General features: G+C 46.4%; 1 protein-coding gene across 1 annotated transcript in view; it reads left to right on the top strand.

The window, feature by feature from the left end:
* Positions 1-3,419: 3,419 nt before the first annotated feature.
* asic2 (acid-sensing (proton-gated) ion channel 2) overlaps positions 3,420-20,028 on the top strand; it is a 216,816-nt gene continuing 200,207 nt past the window's right edge. Inside the window, exon 1 of the mRNA XM_018757223.2 lies at positions 3,420-4,308. Coding sequence (XP_018612739.1) covers positions 3,742-4,308 — 567 coding nt within the window. The 5' untranslated portion in view covers positions 3,420-3,741. The remainder of the gene's footprint in view (positions 4,309-20,028) is intronic.

A 20,028-nucleotide genomic window follows, 5' to 3' on the forward strand; every position in this document is an offset into this window, starting at 1 on the left:
CCTGCAGGGACATTGTTCCTGCCGCATGAGATGTTTTCTTATGCATAAGTGTGATAATTAGCTCACTGGTGTAAGAAAGGTCCTTGTTTAGCTAATGAAGTCAACGGTTGCAGGCTGCTGCAGGTATAATTGGGACGAATAGCCTTGGTGGGTGATTGATTGCCCCCGCAGGTGGTGCTGTCTCTGAGCTCACGGAGAGAGACGGGCCTCCTGTGGCCCCCTCGTCTTGTGAGTGCTCCACTTTTTGAGCTGCTCAATTGCAGCTTTTAGCATTTACGCTTCACCACTCACCCTAACCCTCAGTAAAGTCATTCTTTGTGTAAATGTCACGACTGCAAATGTTATTTTTAAAGTGTCCAAGTGGATGCTTGGCACCGGAAATGAATGCCATACAGTACAGGTGTAAAGGTGTGAGTTTTTGTTTAGGTGGGTGGTTCTCTTGGTTTAGGTGTTGATATTCAGATTGTGCATAACAAGGCTCAGTTTTGACAGTAGCGCTGCTGTACCACTGGGGGGCGACTCCCCCATTCTCACCTCTATGGATCATGTTACTGACAGTTTTTGCCTTACTCTTTGTTTTATCCGCATATTTTGTGTCACAGCTTTAAGTGAGATAATGAGCTTATCTCTTCACCCTACCATAATGCCTCTTTTCCTCAAGGGACACAAATGTACTTAAACCTCTTTATATTCCTCATTTCGACCCCCAGAGGATTCATCTCTATTCCATTCTAGACTTATCTGATTTTATGCACAGTGACTGTGGCATCACAGAAGATGAAATAATAACTTGGAAATAGAGTCTGCATTGCGCCTGCAAACAGACATTGAGTCAAACTTTGAATATACAAAGAAATTCTATTATAAAATTACATAAATGTAGAACAGAAATCTAGATATAGATAAAATTTTAAAAGTTGAATAGAGACTTAGGTAAAGCTGTAATCTTGAATGAGATGTAATTTTTACTACTTCACTAAAAATTGGTATATCATAGCTAATGGACAAAACAACCTCACTTTAGATGTATGTTGTTGGCTCAAGATGGGATTTTACTGGTCATATTTCTAAATACATTTCTTCCATTAGCACTTTCTTTAAGGTCAGGAAAGGAGAAACTTAAACGTTCATGTTTCATAAAAGTTCTTGCAGGAATGTGTTCAAATAATGTTTTCGTACTATGACGGTTTGGTCATAAGGTCGAGCTGGAACTGAAATTGCTACATTTAACATTGGCTTTTCCCTTGCAGACCTTTTTGTGGAAGGGGGTCATTGAATTCCGCCAGTGGTGCAGATGGACGTTGGCTGCTTAAGAGAAGTTTTGGCCTCTGCTGCTGGGCACCTTGGAAATGAATTGTGTGGCGCAAGTATGATGGAGTCCGGGTGTGGAATGGAAATGGATCTGCTTCACATTCAGCACGCCGATGAATTACTTTACTGCCTTGTGCTCAAGAGTGACATGCCCCTAAGGCAGGGTCTTCCTGTGAAGAACAGGTCTTATATACTTGCTTGAGGCTGCAGCTACTCAGGTGATGGAACGGGTGTTGTGTTTGAGAAATATCTTTAAAGCTGTGGTTCCAATCCCTACTCTTGTTCGTTGAGAATCCGTCCTCCACGTGGGCTTTCAGTTTTGCACTCCTCAAAGCCTTTCATCCGAGAACCAGGAAGTTTGAGTTTCTGGGCCACCTGTATTGTGGAGGAGATGCACCTGTAGCTTCAAAGATGTTCTGAAGACCTCTGTGACATCTGGATTTTGAGGTGGTTTTTGTGGTTTTGAGGGCTCACTTTGCTGTGTGGGGCTTCTTCTGGGTTCGCAGCTTGCCTGACCTTTGCACCGACATTTCCGAAGTTGGTTTTTCCGTGGAGCTTGATTACCACTTGGTGTTTTGAACCCACCAGGGTGGCTCCAAGTGATATGACGCTGGTCTCAATCTTCCTAATCATCTGGGAGATTTGTCTCCTGGGTTGTATTTGAAAGCATTACCGCCACGCCATTCAGATCTCCTCTTCTTTGAATACACCTTTAGTCACGCAGCTTGGGCTATGGGTGTGCTGCAATGTTATTTGTTCATTTAGTCCATGCTTTTCTCCGGAGTCATTTAAAATAGTTTAACCATTTATACCGTTGGATAATGTTTACTGTATCAATTCAGGATAAGTACCTTCATCAGATACTACAGCATAAGGTTTGATTTCAACCTGGGTCCTTCAAGTGCAAGTTCTATTCACTACACTGCCTGCTGTAATTCTCCAGTGTGAGTATTTTAACATTTGACTTTTATTTATCTTCCTCTTGCTTTTATTTAATTGACGTTAATAAATTGGCACTTTTTTTTTTTTTCCCTTTAATAAATAAAAACTTGTGCTTTTTCAGTTGCATTTTGTCTGTGTCATATGTTTTGGTCATTTGTGCATTGCCCACCAGTCAACGTTTGTTCACGTGTGCTTCTTCTGATGCCCACAAATGTATTATTTTAATAAGTGATCTGGTGTGATGACATCTGGTTGCCATACCTGTGTGTAATCCTCAGAACTGACACGACCGCGCTCATAGTTGCGACCTCTGATCGTGTCGGCACTCTACTATCAAATGACGCCCATCACCACCAGGGTTCACTCGAGTTTTTATTCCGGCTTGCTGCTGCTCTCTCGGTTTGATTCTCAACGGCGAGACCTGCTCAGCGTGACATCCCCATCTCTCTCTGCCTGCGGGGTTCTCAACGCGATGCTTGTCCTCTCCTCGCCCTGCCCCCTCCTGCCGCTCGAGTCTCACACCACTCTCAATCAAGTGTGTCCCTGCTTCTTCCCACCCCCCTCCACAACCATCCACACAACACACAAACACGGCAAAGCAGAGAGCGAGCGAAGCAACGGGTGCATGTTCGATGAGCACAAGTAGCTGCCACGTTTGTTTTTCTGCGTATGTGTGTGAGAGAGAGGGAACGTGTATGCTCTCTTCTCTCTCCCCCCTCCCTCTGCTCTTTCCCCCTCTCTTGCTCTCTCTCTCTCTCTCTCTCTCTCTCTCTCTCTCTCTCAGTGCGAGGGTATGTGTGTGTCTGTATGTGCGCTCGCGTGTGTGAGAGCCTCCTGTGTCGCGCCGCTTCGCCGTTGCTCAGTGCTTCCGTGGACGAGCTGGGAAGAGGAAGCGAGAGCGGCGGTGGCTTGGCTGAAAGAGGAGCGGTGGAGGAATGGGGTTCGATGTACAAGGCTGAGCAGTGGGGCTAACCCCCCTTCCTCCTCCATCAACTCCTCCCTCTCTCACACACAGACATACACACACACACCTGCGAAGACTGGCTGTGATCCCGCTGCACTGAGCAAGAAACGCTCAGACTTCTCATTAATGGCACAGGAGTAGCCAACAGTAATGTGTAACCAGGAGGAGGAGGAGTCTCTTGGGTGAAGGATCTCTTCTGTTTTTGATCTTCTGCCTCCCGTGCTGGACTCACCTTGTTTTGAATGTTTTTTCTGTTTTCCTGCTCTTCCCCAACCTCTCTGTCTGTCAGTCCGAGTCCGGGAAGGTTGACTTCTGGAGTACTCGAGGGACTGACGTGTTGCCCCCTTGCGGGGTGATGGGGAACTATGAGAATGGAACGGGAAGTTGCGGAGCTTTCTCTGTCTGTCTTTCGCTCTCTCCTGGGAATCTTGAGCTGCAGGGTGTGTGACGGTTGCTGGAGTCTGGGCTCGTGAGTGTTGCTCAACTCCACTTCTCCACTCTCCTTTCCTGCAGAGTGGCCGGAGATGGACCTGAAGGAGAGTTGTGGCAGTGAGGCCAGCGGGGGCAGCCTGCGGCCTTCCTCCTGGCAGCTCTTTGCCCACCGCAGCACGCTGCACGGCCTGCGGTTTGTTTTCGCCTACGGCCCACTCACGCTGCGCCGCCTGCTGTGGGCTGCCGCCCTGCTGACCTCGTTAGGCTTGCTGGCGTTGGAGAGTGCCGAGCGCCTCGCTTACTTCTTCTCGTACCCCCATGTGACCCGCGTGGATGCCGTGGTCTCTGACAGCCTAGTTTTCCCCGTGGTCACTATCTGCAACCTGAACCCTTACCGCTTCACCAAGCTCACCCGCAACGACCTTTATCATGCCGGCGAGTTGCTGGACCTACTCGACGTGCACCTGCGCATCCAGGAGCCCCACCTGGCTGAACCAGAGGTTCTCGAGTTCCTGTCTGAACGGGCCAACTTCACAGGCTACAAACCGAAGCCCTTCAGCATGAAGGAGTTCACTGAGCGAGTGGGTCATGACCTGAAGGAGATGATGCTCTACTGCCGCTTCCAGGGTCACGAGTGCAGCCACCGAGACTTCAAAACCGTAAGTGTCCTCCTCCTTCCTCTCTCTCCTTGGTCGAGCGCTCGTGCTGGATGGACGCCAGCTGTCCTTCGGCAGAGCATGCACTTCCCGATGGGTTGCGGATGCAGCTGTGTGTTTGTTGTTTTCCTCCTCTTGAGTTTTCCTCGGGGCTCGTATCTGTGATTTGTTGATGGGTAAAACCGTATGTTCCCCTGAAATTGCTCTAGGTTGTTTGCCAATCTTGCTTGTTTTGATTACAGTCTAAGCGCATCCACAGGTTGACTTTGGAGATTGGATTTAAATTACGTGGAGCGGCTGTTCCGAACCTTTCCCCATCTGCGTACCCTTTTGAGCTCAGCATGTGTTGACACAGTTTTCTCCTACTCGGGTGTGTAGGAGTTTGTGTTCATTATACCTTTTGCTCCTACCAGTGACTAGTTTTCTCCCCCATGGGTTTGTTCGCAAGCTTAGGATCTAGTGATGAGAGCAAAATTGAAAACTTTCAAGTTTGCTAAAAATGGGGTACACACTTGCCCTTTGGGGAGCTCCAGGTCCAGGAGTTATGTATGACAGCACTCTCTCTGGGTGGAATTGCTCATTTTAGACATTTAAAACAAATGTCAGCCTGAACAAAAACTAGTAAATAACAGGTGGAGGAAGTCAAGTAAAGACAGGTCTTTCACATTAGGTTCAGAGCTCTTCCTCAGTTTTTGTCTTCTTTGGCTTAAGTGAAGCTCCTTCTAGTGTCTTTGAGGAGCTATCTATGACTTAGCACTCTGACTCTGGTGAAATAACACACTTTGCATTGCAAATTCTGTCCCCTGGTGGGCGAACAGGCATGCTCGTCCCCCCGTTGCAGTCCAAACGCATCTCCGTATCTCTCGGGGTAAACGCTGATGTCCGAGTAAATGAGTGTTGCCAGTTCCCCGTAGGCAGCCGACTGACTCGGACCTGGCTGTCGGGTTCGGATCTACTGTTGGACCCTATGCGGTTCAGTGTGAGTGGGTAAAAAGTGAAGATCTGGGCACCAGGACTTGGCATCTGTGTTTGTTTCTGCCCACTTTCTTGGGCATCATACAGAAAGAGGGCTGAAAGCTGCTAAAGACGTTCATGCTAAGACTCTTCAAACTCACGTTGTTGGGATGCTGGTTGACGGTAGCTTGCATCACATGTGGAATTTTCACGTAGATTGATGTATGATGGATATCTACTGCCAAACCTGTAAAATCATACCTTGTAGTCTTGGGTCAGTTCCATTCTTGTAGGGTGTCTTATTCCCTCCAACAGAGACTTCCAGAAGGAAGTGTTGGGACTGGGGTCAGCCAGCTGGCACTTTGATCAATATCCGGAGGGAGTTTTCCACACCTTCGGGCTTCTCTGGTGAGGAGTCAGTGCTCGTGGAGGAGTGCAAGGGCACACCAAGAGGAGGAGGGCTGGATGAGCACCACCGAGGGCCTGTGAGCTTACCGATTGGAAGAGTTAACAAGAAGCAGCACAAGTCATTGCAAAAAAGGATGGGAAAATCCATCTCGTTTGCATTGACACGAAAGCTCGGGAGGGGGTGGAGACTGACAGATAAGGTAACAGAAAAACAACATTTGGCTGCGATTCTGTTTGTCGGGGAATCGTGCATTAAGCAGAGACCGGCAACGGAAAGCAATGAAAAACGGCCGAGTCGAGTCGCAGCATCTGCCATTACTAATGCCGCTTAGTTTGACAGGCGTCTGAGGGTGCCGGGGGACGCCTTTCTGCGGCTGCTAATGACAAAACGCAGTGCTTTCCTTAGCGCTATAGCATTAATCAGAGCATCACAAAGCAAGCTATGATGAATGACCTGCAGTTTTGATGGTTCGGAGGCAAGGTGACATGCAACAGGGTCGTGTGACAGAAAAACTGAAGGAAAAGGTAGAAGTTATGTACACGCAGCAGCTTGCAGAACTTTAGAAAAAGAAATACCGGTTACAATCAACCTCACTCGGTTGGTGAAATTATGTTCCTAAGTGCAAATGGAGGGATTTACTGGAAATTATAGCAATTCTGTAAATGCTGTTTATATACTGTGTATATATGTAGATGCATAGATATGTATGTGTATATTTTTATAACTACATACATATGTATGTCCAATTATATAGATGCGTATATGCGCACATTATATGTGTATTTTGTAATTATACATATACACAGCTATATATGTATGTATAAAGGTAAAATTATACATTTATACGTTTATATTACATATGTACAATTATATGAATACATGGAATTTAGCATTACTAATGAATTGTAGCCATTATTAAATTAGATCTAGAACATTAATTGCAGAACGAATCCCTTAAGCAAGCAATATTGGCTGTATCAGACCTCATTAGCTCTAGGCTAAATTGTGCATACTGAAATGGAGCAACGTTGCTTTTGTGGTGCTTTTGATACACGAGTTCCTCTGTTTTCCATGTGTTGCATCAGTGTTTAAATTTTTTTTTTTTTCCCAGCGTTGGAGGTTGCTTTGCAAGCTTGTGGGATCTGCTTTCTCACACAGTCCTTGGGACTTTGAGTTCTCCGCTTCGGTGTTTGTCGCGTTCCAGTGCCCCTACCCAGCCACCCTCCTCATCGCTCAGCGGCTACGCCTCTTCATTCGAGATGCCCTGCTGACCTGCCCGTCATTGATGTGCATTTGAATTGCTGCCACCCCCTGCCCCGCCCACATTTCTTGATTATCGCTGAGTCGCAGGACTCTTACGGTATCTGTATCCTCAGGGGGCTGTCAGAACTCAGTGGTTGGTGGAAGTCCTCTTTGGTTGCGCCTGTTCTGTATCCCCACCCCCACCCCCTGTGCTTCCATCCATATCCAACTCGCAGCGTGTGCTCTCCCGCCCCCTATAATTCAACTCAACAAGTGTGGAAGAGGGAAGCCCCAGACACAGTGCTGATTTTAAGAAGCTGGGCCACCCTCGCTCATCTCATTCGCCTTCCATCTCTGCGGGGTTGCCCACCCAACCCTGCCTGCATGCATGTCTTTTTCTTCATGCTCATCTTCCCTGCTCCACTCGGGGGTCTAGGAACTCTCGTGTACTTTGAATATGTAGCTGAGAGGGAGAATCACAGTCCAGAGCCATTACATGTGTTGAAACAACCCCGTAGGCCCTTCAGTGTTCTTTCTCAATGGTCATATCAAAGCAGGGCAGAGAGGCCCCATTGATTCATTCCAGACCCAAAACCTTGTCCAAAAAGTCAGTGCATATAAGTGGAAAAATTAAGGTTCTTCCAGCTAAAAAAAAAAAACCTCCATCTCTGCAACTGAACCTCTTGCGCTGTTTTTCCCGACAATGCAACTTCACACACGGGTCAGGAAAGAGCGTTAAAGAGGCAGGAAGGGCTTAAAGTTTCTCGGCGACTCTCAAACAAGATTCTAGGGGTTGTGGGAGAGCGGGATTCTTACCTAAGGAAAGTGTGCCTGCTTCTACTTCTGAAGGGCCACATTGCGTCACCACTTATTAAAGGCTAGCACTATGCAAACACACATTTTCCACTGCACACACCTGGAAAAACCAAGACCTTATTTCACAATGTAATTTTTTTTTTGTGCAATCTTAAGAAAATATGTAATATGGTACATGATTACAAAATTGCGCCTCAGGTTTTTTTTTTCTTTTATTTATTGATACGGTGGAACTCTAGCTAGATTGAATCTGCCCCAAAATATTCCCACTAGGCAGCTGTACCGGCATCTGAAATCAGCTGAAGCAGCCCAGACCAGAGGCTTGAAAATTGGTCCAGCTCAAACCAGTAAACAATAAGACAAAAAAAAAAAAAACTTTAATCTTTGCACGTAAGGAACTTTTTGATAGATTTACGCTCTTGGGTGTCTCCTGCAGATGAATTATGCAGTGAAGTCTTGTTTTATCTTTTTGCTCTCTTAGGCTGAACAGAAGCAGAAGAGGAGAGAGTGTTTTGAGTCTTTTTTTTTTTTTTTCTTTCTTCTTCTTCCATGGGTTCACCTTTGACTTTACTTCTCCTCTGGTTCAATGTTCCTTTAAAAATTTCTGGCTTATGATGGGATCCATCCATCTATGCGTTCACCCATCTGTCCGCTTTTCCATGCAATCACTCAGCCAGCTAGCCATAGCTGAATATTGCTAGAAGTTCAGGAACGATTATAGCACTGGACATCCTTTCCTAACTATTCTCACCGTATTTTCCATCTGTAATTTGCAGCAGGTGTCATGGAGCATAACTGGACCGGCTTGTAACCTGATGGTTGTTAGTAGATCACCCATGACGGGTTACTCTTGAACCGCTGAAAAAGCCACTTAACCTGAATGGCTTCAAAAATATGTAAATGCACAGTCACTTTGAATAAAAGCACCGTTATAAGAACCATAATAATTTTAAAATGAATAATAAAATTGTTTGAAGAGACACTGTCCTTAGCGAACATCAAAAAGGGTTTGGCTGCCTGTAATTTTCACCCCTTCGAAAAACAGATGCTTGTGCTTGTTTTAGCACCCGTTAGCTGAAAGGATGTTTTAAGTGGTTTCCTCTTGACAGTTCTCTTTACCTCCTGCTCATTTTGAACCGGGTTGTTGGTCGGTGGAATTGGAGCACTGATTTAAATGCGTAGTCTGAGGTGAAGCAGAGCGCTCGGGACTTTATACGCCTCCTGTAAGGGTGTCGGCGATTCTATTTAGTATGTCAGTGCCCTTGCGAACACATCAATCTAGACATCATCTGAAGAGGGCACGCAAAATAAGTATCTCATTACTTTGTAGGAAAGGTGCTGAAATGGAAAAATTGACGGTGTTCTGTTTCAGAATTGAAGTTATTCCCTTCTCTCCCTTCCCACTTGAGTTTAATAACATTTTCATGTATTACAGTGGGGTCAGATGAAACCAGAGATTAATGGTGTGGTTTAATTGTCGCGTGCTTCATTTGATGATGCATGTTGCGTTGCCTCCTTTTCGTTGATATGCACCTCTGGCCAGCGGATTCCTGCTTAAGTATCTCTCCACAGCTCAGAAGCATTTGTTGATTAAGACACATTATTGAAATTAGTGTCATACCGTTGAAGAAACTAATATAGCAGATTGACAATATTAACCTTCATCCTCTTCAATGGAGCTTGATGACAAGCTTGCTTGTGTTATATTGTCGTATGTACTGGGTGGCACGGTGGCCAGGAGGGTAGTTCTGATGCCTCACACTTCCTCGACTGTCGGTTCGGGCGTAAGTTCGAATCTTCTTCAGTCGACATGGCTTTGAATGTTCTCCTTGTGTTCGTGTGGGTTCCTCTGGCTCTGACCTGGTTTCTTTGCAGAATACAAAGATGTGTTCCAGGTGGGCTGGTGACTGTTACCCAGTAGCGTGTGACTGAACTGTAACGGAGCGGACAGACCCTGCCTCACACCCTATGCCTTCAGGACAGATGCTGGACCACTGTGGCTCTACGCTGGATGAGCTTCAATTAACAGATGGTGATACTTTCAGGGAATAGCAGTCTATTAGCCTTACATCAGCTGTATTTATTTTTCCAAACATTTTTGCTTCCCATCTTCATTTCTGTTGATATGCAGCATTAAAGCTTCTAGTCATTCTGAGATGTAATTCTCTCTGTGACCATTGCATCAGGTTGGCATATGTTTGACACTCTTAATTAAAATTACAGGTTATTCATTTCCAATTGAGCCCCAAAGTGTATTTTGAATCAAAAGTGAATAATGTGCTGGGTTAGACAGCGAGGCCTGAGGAATGAAGAACGTGTTGATTAAGCGCTGCATCACGAGCACAGCCACTTGATTTATTTATTTGTTTGTTTTTCTACAATCTACTTTATGACCAGACTCTGCCTCGTATTTTCCTTCATGTATTATTCAAGAGCCAGAAACCATACTCGGCTCTTTTCCTAAATCCCACAGTTAAGTCCAGAAAAACAGTGCCGATGTTTGATATTGATTGATGAGTGTTTGTTTGTGGTTTCTGCTCGCGCCCGACGGCTTTGGCGGGGGACACTCAGCCGTCGACGCTGCCGAGATGCGGTCTCCGTCCTTATTGTTTCATTATTACTATTAGCATGACTTGAAGTAGCGTTTTATTGCAATAAAACTCCTCCCAGCTTGGGAGACATTGGTTCGAAAGCAATAAACAGCTCACCAGAGGGCTGTGTTGTTCTGGACAGAGCTCATCGGAATCCGCCACATCGATTGCAGTTTAGGCCATGATCTACAGCCACGGTGGCCCCTGCGGATTACGCTCTGTAGCCGAAATGCTTGTCAACTCTGAGAGCACAAGAAAGCTCAGGCTTTTCAAGAAGTTGCCTGTCGAAGTCTGTTTTATAGATATAGACAGTCGAAAGTTTGGAGACTAATTCGTTTTTGCGGAATTAAGTGAACAAGGCTGACCAGAAGACCAGATGCTTTGGGCGCTTAAGTGTTGCTTTGATTTCACTGTTCTGTCCCGTTTTTGTCCCGTACAGGTGTTGTCCAGGGTGTCCACAGGATCCAGCTGACTCCGTCACGCTTACTGAGACACCATGGGTGCCTTGTCACTTGTGACTTAGCTGGGATTTGTTCCAAGGTGCTGGTGTTACACTGCTGCTTTGCCTCCCTGTCGTGCCGCTCTTTGTGCTCGCGCCTCGCTTCTCGCAGCAGGTCTCCTCTCTTTAGTCAATGTCGACTAAGGAGATGTGATGTTAAATTGCTTGTGAAGGTTTGTGAGCTGTGACCTTGTTTGGGGAATCTGCAGGTTGGAAGTGCTCAGGGGCGATGAAAGGTGGAAAATGACCCATCAAGCGGAGGCCGTTGTGTGTGTCTGTTGAGCGTGGGTTGGCAGCGCGTTCTCCATTGTGTTGCTCTGAATGAACGCTCCTGTCCTCTCACGTTGGGGGATCTGATTGTGCATATGATCAGGCGTGTGCATACATTAGTACAAAGCTGCATACAAAAGCTCTGTCGGGATGCTCTGGGCTTTGTTTGCTCCAACGCTGATCTTCCAAACAACCATCGCACTGGTACCGACCCCCCAGCCCCCCATCCGCATCATCTCCCTCTTTCCTCCAGATGACCTCCACCCCTCTTACCGCTTATCACGAGGTCTATGTTTCTCCAATTAGGCCATCAGACCGCCGTCCTGAATTTGCTCACCGGCGCGCAGCCATTACGACAATAGGGTGCAGCTGCTCACCGTTTCGCCCCATCTCACACCCCCTTATTTAATTGATCGATCTGCACTTGCAGACGAAGCCTCCATCGCAGAAGGGTCATTCAATGCTCGCAAAGTAATCAAAGTCACGGAGTAAACGAAATGGAAATATGAATGACTCTCCTCCCACTGCGTTGTCCGTTGCTGCGGGCCAGCTGGTATTCAGCGACTTCTTCCTTCCCACAAAACGAGTGGGAATATGAATGAGTGTGTGCAAGCGTGCATTTCGCTGTCGGCGAGCTTATGCCGTTTTAATTGCACGCGTCAGATGCCGTCCCTCATGTGCTGCTTAAACTCCGACGTTGCGATTCCATCGTATCGGCATCCTTTTTCCACACTGCCTCGATTACCCAGTGTGGCCCTCTTTGCGTTTCCTGCATTTATGATTTTATTTATGGATTTATTTAGCTAATTCTTCCACCCACTCCCTCCTGATTTTATGGGTAGTGTGTGCTTGCGGGGCCCTTGTGTCTGTTCATGTAGACTAATGTGCTCCTTTCCTGTGGTTTTATCTAGAAGAAGGATGGCAGCTTCATTTTGCGATTACTACGATGGATAGAAATGCACTACCCTGAGAGTGTGGGGAGGGGGAAAATGAAACTCCCTTTCAGCTACTGTCACTTCAATTGATGGTGCCCCCCATGGCCTCTGAAGCCGTGATTTCTTAAGGGTCCTGTGTGTGGTCTCTGGAGAGAGACCAAGAGGATGAATGAGGCGGGGGTAGTGCCAGGACAGGAAGTGCACAGAGTCATTTCGCATCACATTGGGAAATGGTGCCATTCTGCCACTGCCTTGGGTGTGTGTGTGTATGAGGGAAAGAGAGAACCCCACAAGAGTGTCATTTTCTCTTTGCTGTCACTCATGCTCATGACAGCTATTCATTCCACCTGCCACTAGGGGGCAGTGGGCTTTTCTGTCCACACCAACTGTCAACCGGCAATTACAACAGCCACCGGGTACGTTGTTCCTTCTCTCTAATGGCTCACAAAGCGTTTCATGCTGATGATGCTCTCTGGTTCAGGGTGTTCCAAGGTTAGGAAACAAACATCGGGCCCCTTCACTTCCATGACCTCAGTCACCGGCTTTGGCGTTAGTGAACCGTGTTTTCATCTCCGCTTCCGTTGTCACTGGGCTCCTGTTGCTGTCAGACCGAGTTCCATTTGTCCTCTGTAGAGAAATGGACCGTACCTGCTACTTCAGGTGGCGCCCCACCTGCACCGATCTGACTGTACAAAGCAATGTCGACTTTTGGTATCTTGCAGACTGAGAAGGGTCCCAACTTTGCGAGTCTCCCGTAAACCCGCATCATTCGAGGAGCGGTTATCTGCGGTCGTATTCTTTTGGCCGGGCCTGTGGAGCTGCACACGTAGCCGATTCTGCTCCGTCATCGCCATGCATTATTAATCTGCTGGGATGATGCCCTTCCTCCTTGGTCCTGCGATGCTCACGGTTATCGTATGGTGCCGAATGGAATGAAGATGCGGCAGTGACGGTCACCAGCTGCTTAACGACGGTTGTTCGGCTGCTGAGTCCACTGGGAAAACCAACATGGTGTCGAAGGAGGTATTACTGCTCTGTGATGGAGTTGCAGGGCAACACGCTCACAGGTTATGCATGAACACGTTAAAGTACCGAGGAGTTCATTGTTACGCTTTGATCTGATGACCGGTCCATCTCGATGTGAAAATGTCAGCGCACGTTCGGAGCGGTCACCCCTCAGGGGCGTGACCCACTCAGTAATCGTGCGTAAATGGTCGGAACGGGAGAATCGATGGTGTGTCCCAGTCTGGGGAGGAAAGTAATAATACATAGGTACATGCATAAATAAGGATATAAATAAACAGACGGAAGAGGGAAATGCAATCATGTCGGCGGCGCAATCCGAGCTAAGTCGATTTAAAAGGAAAAGGTTGATGATAAAACATAATGGTCAAAAATGTATTGTTGCGTTGAGGTAGAGCTGGATGTAGGGGGGGGGGGGAGATTAGTCACCACGTTCAGCCTTTTATGCTTATTTTTTTTAACTTCTGTTTCTGCGAGTGATATCTGCAGTTTTCACATATCCTGGCTCCCTGCAGTGCATATCAGACCTACACATTAAAATGTTTTCTTCTGTTTTCAGTGGCATGTTTCTTTATTTCCGTGTCTCAGTTTGTTCAGGTGTTCATCTTAGTTTCTTAAGGCTGCGGGTGTAAAGCAAAGGGAATTGATCCAGCAGGGTACTGAAGGTTATCTGCTCCAGTAAGATACCCAGCCATGTAAATGGGTAAAAACAGTGTAACAGTCTATAGTCTCTCTGCAGAGCAGGAGTGTACCATCCTACAATCCCGCTCGGGAGAACTGGGCTTCGACTGTGATCCATATGCCTTTCAGTCCACGAACGCACGCTGCCGAATATCCTCAGATATCTCATTAATTAGCATTAAGATAATGAATGTTGTTCTTAAACCCAAAGCGAGCACGGTCGGATCCTCTGTAATGAGTGTTTGTGTGCGCGTGTGCGTGAGCGCACGCGTTTGCACGTGGTGTCAACCGTCTACCGACTTTCGGCTCCGCTGCAAACCTCCTTTCCAGCCGTAGGGCCAGACTTTGCCCTTAGTTACGTTTTTAAGGGTTTCCGCATCACTCTCACGTGGTTTTCATCGCACGCGGCCGGAGCGGCTTCCCTGACGTCGGCGCTCAGAATGAGCCCTGGTAAAAATAACCGACGGGCCCTGTTACGGGCACCGTCTTAAATAAGTCATTTGCTTCCTCCTTAACTGATGACAATTGTGGATCATGGCTCCTAAACTGGACGGGATGCCCTCCTTCCAAGCGAATGGCTAATGCCTGCAGGCAGGTCAGCCCCATTTGCAGATGCATCATTGATGTGCCACTCCTGATATGCTTGAGATCTTTAGGTGTGTTTGTCGTGCCTTTGTACAAGTTCCGGTGTGTGTCGATGCTCCAACATCTCCGCTGTATGAAGACTTCACACGTGAAGCACATGATGGCTTTCAGACTGTATTCGTGTTAATGGAGCTAAAATTCAGTCTTGCACATGCTGCTTTGCTTCTCTAATCGAATCTGCTGGGCAGCTGTATATATAGCTTTCCTGCTGCTGCTACATTATTATTATTATTATTATTATTATTATTATTATTATTATTATTATTGTTGTTGTTGTTGTTATTTAATTGCTTGGCTTATGCCTTCATCTACAGTAGATTTACACTTTTTACTCTTGTATACAGGATGGATAGTGTTTTTTTTCTGGCGCAAAGATTAAATACCTTCTTCAATCCAAGCCCTTCCTGATGCTTGAACCAACAACCTTCAGAGTAAAAGCTCCTGTAGTTAAACGCCATATTGTTTTATGATTGACTCATGTAGCTCATGCTTTTCTCCAAAGCGACTTACAATGTTGAGCTACTGGCAGTGATTTACCCATGTGTACAGCTGGGCGTTTTTACTGTGCTAATTCAGGGCAAGTACCATAATCAAGGGTGCTACAGCAGGAGGTGGGATCAGATCTGGTCCTTCAAGTGGAAGGTGATGGCCCTAACCAGCACACCACCTGGGGACCTCTCTACAACCAGCTGCCTCTGTATAATCAGCTAGTGCTGAAGGTTAAACATATTAAACATGTTTAAAATCCTTTGGAGCAAACCAGCTCCTTATGGCTGAGGCAGTGAACACACCAGAACCAGAAACTGTATGTCACTTTAGATGGGAATGCAAAGACGTATGATGACATGATGATTATTAAAATGATGGCAGCGATCCTCTCGGACAATATGGGAGGTTTCATCTCTCAGCCTCGGACCCCACGTGGCCTTGAAGGAGCTGATTAACTGGATTTAATAAGCAGTTAGGGGCAGTTACTGTTTTATTTACTGTACTTTTTAGCTCCCAAAGTACACCGTTCCTCTTAATACACTACAGGGAACTGGAGCTCTTCAGCATCTGTGCGATTGCCATGTCAGATCAGCCAATCACGAGGCTGCTCATGTTGTCAGTAATGAGGCTGGGGGAGCCAGAGCTGGAAGTAGAGTGATGTCCAGCACATGTAAAACTACGTTTCGACTGGTCTGCCGAGACTCCTCTCCTTTTTCCTGCCGGAAGCAGATGCCAGTAGGGTTGAGAGTTCCAGTTCAGGAAAGCGTCTGTCCTGGTAAGCATCAGCTTGGTGAATGCCACGTGTCCAGCTGTGACCGTACCAATTGCCGCCTCTTGATGGGAGTCCGTGGCGACCAGCAGTACGCAAGATGGTAGGGTTAAGGGTCACTCCTCTCTCAGGCTCTCCGTCATCCTTGCGCTTGTTAGAAACCAGGAAGGCAGGCTGACAGGATCCAAAGGTAAAATTTCTACAATTCACTGCTTAAGAACCGTGTCTAAATAGGCCATGAACAAGTGGTTAACCTCCGCTCATGTCTTCCCCGAGGTTAGGTGTACATAGCAAACCCCGAGGCTGTTTGAAAGCTGTAAGAAACATGACGATGCTGTGCAGTTCGGCGTCCTGGATGTAGACAGAAAGTCAGTAATTTTAGAATCATCGCGGCTTCTGCCGTTGATACAGAAATACATCTGTTTGATTTTCACAGCTTCTGCGGCAGCACATCCCACAGTTAGTGGAATAACTCACTGCGCCTTCTCTTCATCTCAGTACAGCACAGGGTGTATGAAATTACCATTATTACTAGTGTTATGTACAGTACAATGCTAACTTAGTACCAAGTATGTAGTCATCCACACAACAGAGCTATGTAACATACATGCAGTCTCACATTACAGGGTTTTTTTTTTTTTTTTTTTTTTTTTTTTTAAAGACTTCACCTTGGGATTCGTGGTACTTATTTTTCTTCCTCCCTCCTCTAGGGCAAAGCGAAGGAAAACGGCGGGCTTGTTAGAGCGCAACATAGAATATAACCACTTTATGCTTAGAATGAAGCAAAGTGGCATGAATTAAAGATTGAGAGATGACACTCGTGAGAGTCTGATAGCACGGATCATTAATGTCCCTGTCATGGGCTCAGTATTCACCGTGAGCGAATTAGGGGCCCTTAATTTGTAAGTACATCAAATGAGGATGGGTTTTAACCTTCTTGGGGTTGCCCTATAACACTGAAGAGCCCTCAGATGCTGTTCTGGGCTTCTGGGATGTGAAACTGCACGGCCTGTTGGAGTCTGCGGAGGGAAGTATAGGAAAGGATGTAGAACTTTTAAGAGTCAGTGAAATGATTGCTCACGAGCTGGGCAGCAAGAACCGTTGGGCTGTGTGCAAGTACATGTGATCAATACCTCTATGGGAGGAACTGCACGGAAGAGTAAGAGCAAACCAAAACATTAGTGTCTTACATCTCTGGGAATTGCTGCAGAAGAGCTGAGAAGAATTGGCACCTAATTTTCTAATCACACTTGAATGGCTTGTGGGGGGGAAACATTGGTTTCCAAGTGGCTCATCACTTCTGACTGGTACTGCAACTGTGGGTCAACCCAAATGGGCCCGCCTCTTACTAGATCTCTATAATGCCATGGCAAGGGTCTCTGGATCTCAGTGGCCTCCCGAAGATCGGAGCTTAACCAGCCCCAAATCCGCACAGAACGAATTATTAAGGCTTCCCTCTAAAGCCTAAACGTGCAAACTCTAATCATCTAATTAGCACTACTGGCACTTCTGGGATCATTTTTAAGCCTCTCGAAGTGCAAGGGTAGAGCGTTCTCCTTAAGATGGGCACAGGAGGGGGATGGGCACTTTGGAGGGCCCCCGATTGACTTGTGAAGTGCACACATACTACACAGTACGCTACACAGGTATAGAGTTGTGGAAGAGTGTTCTAGGTTTCATCTGTTTCTGCAGCTTTTTTGACATTAAATTTGATCAGATCTAGTAGCATATGAGTAGAACCAGAGAGCAAGAGAGAGAAATGGCACCAGTAATGTTTTTATGTCATTTGCGTTGTGTGGAACATAATGAAATGTGCAATCATTTATGTGGTAATTTGCTCATTACAATCAGTAACCGGTTGCACGACCTTTAGCTGCAGTGACTGCAACTAAACACTTCCTGTAGTTGTTGACCAGGGTCTCACTGCTTTGGAAGAATTTTGGCCCACTCCTCCATACAGATCTGCTTTAGCTCAGCAACATTTGCAAGTTTTTGAACACGAACAGGACTTGCCATAACATCTCAAATAGTTTAGATAGGTTCTAGAACTTAGACTATGTTCTAAGCCATTCCGCAACTTTTAGTTTTATTTTTTCCAGCCATTCTGATGCTGACTTGCTTAATTTTGGAATCATTGACTTGCTTGTCCTTTAAGTCAAGCCATGTGTAAATGAGAAATTGCATTAGAACAGAGTAACAGGTCATGAGTTTGGGACTGTGCTTGACCAAAATATAGTAATGGTGATGGCACCACCGTTTCCCTGCATTAACTGAACAATTCTCACCTGTTACCGCAGTTTGTCAGGATGCCAGATGAATATTTTTTCAACGTCCATTGGGAGTAGCCTGGCCTTGTATATCTGGAACGTGTGCCCGACGTCTGAGTTTGTGTTTGCGCCGAAATCTGTTTCCTTTAGCTGTTTCACACATCCGGTGTGCGTGCCAGGGTTCAGAGCCTGGGCATGCACACGCGTCCCATTTGTGAGCGTACTGTCGATCTCTGGCTACAACCCACTTCCGCGCTGCGAAAACAGGCCTGTTTTTGTCCTTCCGAATCAGTCGGGTCCATGAAGCAGAGGCCCCGCTCCTCCTCCGCGACGTCTCCCAGGAGTCGGGGACCGTCCGTCGGCTAGCCTCGCCGAGGGGGTTTTACTGTGAATGCACAGTAGGGGGCATTGCAGGGTTAGACCTGGCAGGAAACACCGGAGGATGGCAGGTTTGAAACCCAGAGGCTCACTGATGTGTGCTCTGGGCGTGGGAAGTCAACTCAGTCTCCTCAGACTGTAACCCATCTACTTTGGATTAAACGTGAAATATTAAGGGCTCAAGTGGGCGCGGCTCCAGAATACGTATGAAATATTAAGGGCTCAGTCTGGGGATGACTCCAGAATTTCTGTGTAAAATATTAAGGGCTTGGATAAGCAGAGGGTGCTAGGCTGTCCTTCGGAAGAGCCTCCGATCAGCACTTTCGGTCAGTATTTCGTCGATAATGTTCCAGAGTGTCAGTACTGAGAGCGAGGGGGACTGTAGCGCTCCCTGTTGGTGAGTTCTGCACTTATTTCTTTTGTGATGTATACCGTTTAACATGAAGTAAGGCTTCTTTTCCACACCGAAGGAGGCCGTGACGAAGAAACGCACTGTGCAGGGTTGCCTTGGGCTGCTTTCGTAGAACGTGTCCATCAGGTGGGAACTTTGGGTACAGGGCAGCATTAAGGCAGAGGCAGCAGCAAATTCCCTTGCCTTGAAACCCTTTTCGGCTGGGATTTTTGTGGTTTCTCTTCAGGATACAACAGCACCATGTGTGTAAAAGCAGTACGTTGCCTGGGCATGGCTTTGCCTTTTTTTTTTTTTTTTTTTTTTTTCCTGATTTGTACGCATCGCAAGCCAGAAGGTCTCCTCCTTACAGTATGCCGCCGTGCCTCCACCAGTGCCTTGCTACAGTCTTCCTTTAATTTTATTATGAAAAATTGCTCATCATGACCATTTCTCGTTGATTTATAACAAGGTCGCACACGGGGAGGGTACGGATTTGATGGGCTACTTCGTCCAATTGGAATTAGAGGCTTGAAAGAGTCATTTTTATGGGGTCGTCAGGGGTCAGCACAGTGATGGTTGACAAAGTGATTTCATCGGTCCGGGGCACGGGTGTACAGCGCATCGCTTTTTATCACCGCGACCGAGGAGACTCCAGCATCCGGCTAGGTATCGATCCCATCTGGGCCCCAGAGTTAATGTGTACAGGCAGCGGATATCCTGGGTGTGGCCGCCTCGCCTTTTCCCATCATGCTCGCTGGCTGATGGATTGGTTTGGCAGCATCCCAGCACCACCACTGGGACTCGTGTACCAAAACAGAGCTGTCCCTGGGAATCAATCACCTTCGCACGACTTTATTACATTATGAACCGCCTAGCTCACACTCAGCCTTCAAGTGGTCTTTTTTAAAGTGGAGCTTTGAAACAATTTCACACCACAGCTCTGATGTCTCACTCTTAATACCACAGCGGAATAATAAAAATGTTAAACTTTCGTTTTTTTTTTTTTTTTGTATCTGGCAGCAGGTAGCATAGTGGTTACAAACAGCTCCATTCATACAAAATACTCCTTTGCAAATCCTCTCTCCTGCTGTATTACCCTTCATCAAGTTCCGTACCCTGAACTGATATAGTGAAAATTACAACCAACAGTAAAATGGGGAAATCAGTGTAACTGAGTGACTATTGTAATTCCCTTTGGAGAAAAGAGTACGCTAAATGAATAAAGGAGGATGATGATGATAGTATATTGCATAAGCATGGAATCTTGTAGCCTTGGAAAAAAAGGGGGTAGGTTAAAGGTTAATAATAAAAATAATGAGAAAAATATTAATCCGCAAAAGTATTTCTGATATGATGGACAAACA

The sequence above is a fragment of the Scleropages formosus genome, chromosome 8 (genome assembly GCF_900964775.1).
Source record: "Scleropages formosus chromosome 8, fSclFor1.1, whole genome shotgun sequence".
NCBI classification, from domain to species: Eukaryota; Metazoa; Chordata; class Actinopteri; order Osteoglossiformes; family Osteoglossidae; genus Scleropages; species Scleropages formosus.